Here is an 8,091-nt window from a genome sequence, read left to right as displayed (position 1 = left end):
TTTTCCTAGGTTAAGGAACACAGGCTAAAGATGGACATATCTGGTTAGTAAACCAAAGCATCCCATCTACCTACTGGACTAGGCGTTTACTAATCCACGCCTTATACCTGATTTTAAGGCCAACTACACACAAAAAACGAGATTTACAGGAGCGCTTGAGGAGGGCGCCGAAGACCAAGACGCGTCAGAGTAGCTCTCTCCTCCATCTGCCACGGTTCTGGGCAGCGCGCTTGGACTGGTAATGCTGGTGTCCCTGAAAAACCCTAGCCGTCTCATTTCTTCTGGACCTCAACCCCCCCATCCTAAATTATCTGAAGATACGACTTTAAGCAAAACAAAATGAGGCCAGTAGGGCACCATTAATAAGTCTCCCTACAACACTGACAGTTTGGGGATTGAAACGCAAACTAGAAGCCGGAGGAGAACAAATTCTCGGTGCGTTCAAAACAACTTCCATCGGTCCCTGACTCTATCTGCCACTTAGGTGCCGTATTAACGAAATCCAAGCGCACGCCGCCCAGAGAGCGCCCTTCACACCCGATGACTCCCGGCCCGGGGCTCCAGGTGAGCCGCTCACAAGCCTCCGGTACGGGCTCGAAGGCTGAGCCCTGACGGTGCGACACCAGTGACGCTCGGGACACAGCGGCACGAACTGCAAGGAGAAAAGGAGATTTCCCAGCCGGGTCAAGGTCCAACAAAACACACGCCCACTCCCGGGAAGCATCCCGCTGCAGGGACCGGGGCTGACCCCGCAGCTGGCGGAAGTGACGTCAGGTCCAGTCGCCGGAGGAGGCGGGGCCGCCGGGGGCGCGCCCTATGGGGGCCCGGGAGAGGCGGGGGTGTGGCGGCGTCGGCGGCGAGGCGCCGGCCGGGTGCGCGGGAGGGCGGGGCCTGTGCGCGCCACCTGCGGGGACTGGCCTCCTCCGGCGGCTGGAGGCGGTCACTGGCGTCGGGCTGAGCGGCTGAGGGGAGCGAGGGGCCATGCGGACGGCGAGGGATTCGGGAGCCCGCAGCCTGGCGCGCTTCCGTCGCGCGGCGGCGACCCTGCGGCCGCTGGAGTAACCACTGCCTTTGTTCCGACGCCGGTCCCTCCCGGCGCCCCAGCCCCTCACGCCGCCGCGCTCCGGCCGGCCCGCCCTCGGTGCCCGAACCCCCCTTCGGCTGGTGCCGCGCGAATGCGGCTGCCGGGCCTGGGCCTGGGCTCGGAGCGGGAGGAGAGGAGGGGGAGCGGCGGCGCCCGGGCGGCATGCGATGGGGAACTGCTGCTGGACGCAGTGCTTCGGGCTGCTCCGCAAGGAAGCGGGGCGGCTGCAGCGTGTGGCAGGCGGCGGCGGGTAAGCCCCCGGGGGAGGGCCCGGCTCCCGCTCGCTCCTCCTCCCCGGCCCCCGGCGGCTTGGGGGGCTGCATGGGGGCCGGGCAGGTGGTCGTGGTGGAGGCCCGTGTCGGGACGGGCCGCCCCGGGAGAGAGCTAGAGAAGGGGGCGGGGTGCGGCTCCCGCCAGGCTCCCCGGGGCGCGCTGTCACGCGGGGAAGAGTCACGGGAGGCCTCATCGCCAGGAAGCCTGGGCACCCTCCCACGGACGGGCCGTGGAACAGGCTCCACGGCAACCCGGACACACCCTGCGCGGAGCTGGGGTTTCATGCCAAGGGTGGTAGCTCCCTGTTTGGTCCTCTCTGGCTCTGACAGCAGGTGAGAATCTGGCTCCAAAAAGTTGATGCCTCAGAGCCATTTCTCGTAGTCGTTTGAATGCTGGAGTAAAATAAGGTTTCAGACATTTGAGTGACTCTTTGATATGTACAAAGACGTGCCGAATTACAGGGTTTCCAGTGGGCATTCGGATTCTTGGTACTGATAACAAGAGGGGCAGTGTGTAGCTTTGTAATATTAATTTTTTGGAATTTCGAGAGGAATGCGCTACCCTGATTGCTACCCACAAGCTTTGTAATATGAGGGAAATCACAGTCCTTCCGAACCTCCCTTCTGTTGGTTAAAACTGGGATATGCATAAGTTTTTCTACTCAGACCAGCCATAGAATAGTACAATTTAATAATTATTCCGTTTTTGTGTTTTTTATTTCATAGGGTATTGAAAGAATTAGAACACATCCTTTTGAAGTTGGCTTTGTTGTTGTTAGATATTTCCCAAGAATTCAGACTTAGAATTGGAAATCTGAACCAAGCCACTTTATGTAAGGAATAAGACATTAATTTTGCACTTTCTGAAACAGCTGCTAAGTTTTCAGAAAGTGTCTTCTTTAACCATTATTAGGTAATAAGGTGTTCAGCCTACACAAATTGAAGCCAAGTGATTTGTAATTTGGATTTTTTGGTGATGCAGATCTTACAATATATATGACTCACTCATTCGTCATCGGGTATTGTGTCACCTCTCTGATACAGAGTAGGTGAGGTTGTACCCTAAGTGTCCCTCCAATGAAAAAGTAAAGACTTCAAGATTTTGTCCCTAGTTTAGTATTTTGGTTTCCCTGACTTAAGGGCTGCTACAGGCAAACCTGGCAGCTGTTTTATCTTGTCAACCAGAGTCATCTAATTTACTTCTAATTTTTCTGTATGGATGCACCCATGTAATCAAGCGGCTTAAATAGGCTCTCCTAAGGACTAGATGCCACAAAATCTTTGGCGTTGTTAATATTTCATTTGTAGTTGGTGAGTGTTAAATTCTAACTCTAAAAATAGGGTCCCATACTCTAACTGGGTAAGCAAAAATCATTTATGTTTGACTTTAAACCTCATTGTGTGGCGTCTGTGGGATTTTTGTTTTGTTCTTTTAGGGTGACTTTACAAATTATGTTTTCCTTATAGTGTTAAAATTGTAGATTTTACTTTCTGCAGCATAGAGAAGGGACAGGGGAAATCAGTGAGTCACTGTGAGTGTTAAATGTCTTTAGATAGGCCATAAAAACATCATGGTTGGATCTGTATCTTCTGGTTGTGGACAAAACTTGAACAGACGAGTCCTGTTGCAGCAGTGAAAGTCTGTGGGTTGTGAACACTCATCTAAAACCATATAATGGTGATATCGATCCTGCTTGTTTTAATCCATAAATGTAGGTTTGGACAGTTCCTTTACTTGAATCTTCTGATTCAGTTTGGTATTATTTTGGGAGCTTCTAGTAAACATTCAGAGACAGATGCATATAGTTCATTGCTATTTGCAGAATAAGGTTAAACTTTGCCTCTCATTTAGTTGCTTTTTTTTTTTTAATCACCCAGTAGTTCTGATTTTCTTTCAGGTATAGGTCAAGAGAGTTAACTAGTAGTTTATGTAAAGGCCAAAAAGTTTAAGAGTAATTACAAAAACTTGATATGATTTGTATTTGTCACTGTAGTGACCACAGGTAGAAGAATCCTGGGCGTTCTTAGGCTGCTTTAAGCTGGACGTTGCAACAGTGCTATATGATCCAGGGCCTGGTTTCCTAGCCTTGTAGATTTCCCAGGGCCATCTCAGAGTTAGACCACTCACTTTCCACGATCTAATTTCAAAGCCAGAATTACCAAGTTTTTAATTTATAGAATATTAGAGAATTCTAGGATTTTATATTCTAGAGTATCTGTGGACTAGTCAAATATCAATATCAGTGTTGAGGGATGTCAGAAACGTTGCTACTAATGACGTTATTTGGTGATTAATGCAGAAGGAGTTTAATGTCTTTGAGGAATAAAATTTAGACATCTTTCTTCACTATAGGGAGTTTTGCCTACCAACACATTCTAGAGGGCTCCATCTGCTGGTCAGTTCCCCTGTTTTTTTGGGCAGTACTAGAAATCTTTTGTATAGACACTGTGTTCTTAGTTTTTTCTTGCTGAAACTGAAGACCCAATTATGTTTTGTTGTGCTGTATTTTAATTCCTATTTTTATCTTGTGTAATTCCACACACTGGTTCCAGTTAAGATATACTATAATTTTATATAAAAGTATGATCATATTTTGTATCTTTCTAGATATTTCACATTTGTTGGCCTTTTTGGCTCCAGCAGCAAAGTTGCCTTCAGGCAATAGTTTACAATAATTTGCTGTTTCCTTACGTGGTAAAAATGATTTTAATAATAGCTGCCAACATTCGATTACTTCCTATGTGCCAGGCACTCAAGTCAGTACATTATCTTATTTGTTCCTCACCACAGTCCTGTGAGGAAGGTAAGTACTATTACATACATTATAGGTTGAAAACTGAAAGAAAGTGTCACATGCCCAAGGCAGTGGAGGTGGGATCGCAGCCCAGGTCCCTCTGATTCAGAGCTTTTACCTTTAACCACTAATAGCTCGTGGCTTTTTATTCTGTAGATAAATATTTGGTTGCTCGCTCTCTCAATGCATTATCTGGTACTTTGTCACCGGAACATCTTTTGCTTGTGTCTCAGCAACTTGGCTTCTTATTCTCTGTGAGAAGCTCTTCTTTTCTTGAAACTATGCGCTTGATCTCTGCAGCATCTCTTTTATCTTCTTCTTTTCATGTTCCTGTCCTGGCTGTTCCTATTCCCACTACTGGAATTTTCCTCTGTCTTTTCTCTTCTGTATTTAGTTCCCTTCACACATATACCGACTCCTGAAGAAATTTCTTCCATTCCTGTGATTTCACCCACCACCATTTCCAATCTCACATCTTCTGAACAGACCTTCTCAGAGGTTCAGCCTGGTATTTTCAGTTGCCTGCTGAAGAGATACACTTGGCTGTGCCAAGGCTTCTCAAACCAACCTATCTAAAATATCTAATCTGTTCCAAACAGTATCTCAAATAGTGTGTTTTCTTTCTCCCAGATTTCTTCTTCCCTGCTTCATGTATTCCCTAATTCACTGAACAGCTCCATTCACAGTTTTCTAAGCTACAAACTTCATAGTCCTGTTCCTCTCTCTAATCAGCTCTTCAGTCTCTCCATAATACATACTGAACGTTTCCTTCCCTTACTTCTACCTTAAAGTTTGTCTTTCAGATCACGTGGTCACTGGCTTCTAGACTGCTCTCCCTATTGTCTCTCTCACACTTCAGTCCATCTTCCCTTCCTGTCATTTTAGGCTTGCAAAACCCATGCTGGATCATGCCATTCCCTTGCTTAACGACTTCCATCTGCGTCCTGTTTTTTGCATCTATATTGCTCAGCCTTTTTTTCCTTCTGTAACAGTTGATGAGTTGTGTTGCATTCAGTGTGCAACATAACGTCCATTTGTGTACTCAGGATTATGTGCAGTTCTGCATTTGGGTGAAGAGTTGTAATGTCACTCTTGTTCTCTCATTCAGAAATTCATGTCAATGCAAATAGTGAGAATCACATTAAAAGGAAAACACTGAATCTATTCTAATTTCAAAAAACTTATTCATAAATCTTAAAATTTAAACTTTTTTGATAAATGATAACCTTCCAAATGAGAGTAGAATCAACTTTAAACTCCTGACAAGATAACCTTAATCTGTTTTACCAGTCTAATTATGTTTTCTAATTATATTTTCCCTAGAGTATAGAATTTAAAATTGTAGATTTTACTCCCTGTGCACATGAGCTTGGCAGCATAGGCAGGGGGAAACCAGTAAAGTGTTCTCTGCCATTCTTTCACTTGTCCAATATCCTATATACCAGATGGACTATCCTTGTTCCTGTTTCCTAAAATACAGTGTTCTCACATCCTGTGCCTTTATGTGTGATATTTATTCTTCTTTTCCTCTTCTTGGTGCTGCACCTTTTACTTATCCTTAAATATTACTTTCCCTGTGAAACCTGCTCCAACCCCCGAGACAGTATTATTTCCCTGAGGAAATAATATTTTCTGTAGCCTTAAATTGATGTATATCAGGGATTGGCAAACTTTTTCTGTAAAGGGCCAGATAATACTTATTTTAGGCTTTGTAGGCCATAAGGTCTCTGTTGTAACCACTCAACACTGTTTTAGCACAGAAGCAACCATAGACAATGTAAACAAATGGATGTATGTAACTGTGTTGCGATAAAACTTTACTTACAGAAACAGGCATTGAGCCGGATTTGGCCCCTGGACCATAGTTTGCTGACTCCTGGTATATACCATGAAATGGGTTGAGAGATCCTCAAGGTCAGGGACTGTGTCTTATCTTTCCCTCTCTCCACTCTCAGTGTCTCATGTTTATTGAATGAATAGCCAGAGAATATTTTATGAACTTGTAAGATCTAGAAAACAGTGTATTCTCTTATATGTTTTTTTTGGTCTCTAGGTAATTCCGTAACTTTGGCAAAAACACCACTCATTCACATAAACACACATCCTACCAGTTCTATGTTAGCTTACTTTTTTTTTTAAAAAAAAGAGATACTATATAGAGCACTAAGAATTTAAAAAATATTTTATTGCAATATATATTGCTAAAATATAGTAATAAGTAGTATCATTGAGAGATTCATTTCAGTTTTCTACATGTTTGTCAGCTTTGAAAAATATACAGGTGTAAGATGTTTCTGTTGAAATTTCAGAAGTTAGGAAGGAAAACAGTAGTAGACTTAAATGGATTTGAGTTTCTTGAACATTCTGTGTTACACCCTTAAGACTCCCCAGGGCTGTGTTCTGAACCTCTCTCTTCTTCCCTCATATATTTTCCTTCCTTAATGTACTTTCCCTGGGTGATGGCACGAAAACACCTGACTTGACTGCTGCTTGCATGCTAATGAGCTCAGTTGTCCCAGTCTGAGCTCTGAAATACCTAATTGCCTGCTAAGTATTTCCACTTGGGTATCAAACATAACCTCAAATGCAGTTTGTAAAGTTAAGCTCATCTTTCTTATAACCCTTTCCTCTTTCTTTTTTCTCTTTTTTAAAGCCCAAGCCATTTCTACTACTTTGTGTCCTGCCTTGTGAGTAGTAAGACAGTGTATAGTCACCTAAGTCGTGAACCTGTGAATCATATTAAACCCCCCTTTCACTTACCTCCAAATCCAGGTTGTCAAGTCCGTAGATTATACTTCCGAATGGCTCCTACATCTTTCCTACCTCTACACCCTCCTCGCTTTAGTAGAGATCCTTTGGTCTTCTATATTTGTAGCTCTCCCCTCTTGCCAATACCCATTTGAGCTTGTGCCTCTCTAATCTGAAAACCAAAAAGAAACAAACACTAAACCTTATGTAGACTCTGCATCTCCCTCCAGCTATTACCCTACCTCCTGTCTTTTCCCTTTAACACTTAGAGAATTGTCTAGTATTGATATCTCCACTTCCTCACTTCTTGCTCAGTCTTCAAAGCAAGCTAATGTTCACTCTCCCTGTCACTGTTCCCCTTCCTTCCCCCACCATCATAACATTAAAACATCCATCCTAATCCAGTGGGTACTGTTAATCCTTACTGTACGTGATCTTTTAGCAGCATTAGATGCTGTTGACATCTCCCTTAACTCCTGTGACTTCACAGTCCCTACATTTTCCATCTACCTCCCTGGTATTGGCCTTAAATGGATCTATCTTCCTGTGAATGTTCATTTTCTTCACCTCAGTCATTAAATGCTGGAGTTCTTCAAACTTAGACTCGACTCTTCTACTGTACTTTCTTTAAAGAACAGCATGCATACAGTCACTAACCTAGGAGTATCTTTGACACTACTCCCCATCATCCCACATTTCTAGTCATCCCCAAAACCTAATTTTTTTGTGTCTCCTAAATAGCTTTTCAATCCATCACTTCGCTAACCACTGCCACCTTAGTCCAAGCTGTCATTTTTTGCCTAGATTTCCAGTACTCTGTGTTAAAATAGCACTCCTCCTCATTCACCATTTTCTGACACTTCTTTATTTTCCTTCACAGCACTTTCCACTCCATGACTATAGACTCTGAGTGTTTGTTTATTTGTCTTTTGTCTGTTCCCCCCAATAGAGTATGAATTTCATGAGGTCAGGGACTTTGATTTGTGTATTCCTACATATCCAGTGCCCTGACACTGCTTGCCACATAGTAGACACTCAATAAATATTTGTGACTGAGTCGATAGACTACCAGCTGGTCTCCGCATATCTGTTCCTGACCTTTGTCAGTTTATTCTGCACTCTGGAGCCAGAGTGATCTTAAATGCAAATCTAGGATACAAACACAGATTAAAAGTTTTTACTGGTTTACTGT

General features: G+C 44.0%; 1 protein-coding gene across 3 annotated transcripts in view; it reads left to right on the top strand.

The window, feature by feature from the left end:
* Positions 1–789: 789 nt before the first annotated feature.
* Positions 790–8,091, top strand: part of AP1AR (adaptor related protein complex 1 associated regulatory protein) — a 34,574-nt gene continuing 27,272 nt past the window's right edge. For 2 of the 3 annotated variants that reach the window (XM_023636740.2, XM_023636737.2), the window contains exon 1: positions 827–1,334. In XM_023636740.2, coding sequence (XP_023492508.1) covers positions 1,252–1,334 — 83 coding nt within the window. In that variant the 5' untranslated portion in view covers positions 827–1,251. Of the gene's footprint in view, positions 1,335–8,091 lie in introns of all 3 variants that reach the window. The other variant, XM_023636739.2, reaches the window with a different exon arrangement.

This window comes from Equus caballus, chromosome 2 (assembly GCF_041296265.1).
Source record: "Equus caballus isolate H_3958 breed thoroughbred chromosome 2, TB-T2T, whole genome shotgun sequence".
NCBI classification, from domain to species: domain Eukaryota; kingdom Metazoa; phylum Chordata; class Mammalia; order Perissodactyla; family Equidae; genus Equus; species Equus caballus.
This window is presented reverse-complemented; position numbering and strand designations above follow the sequence as displayed.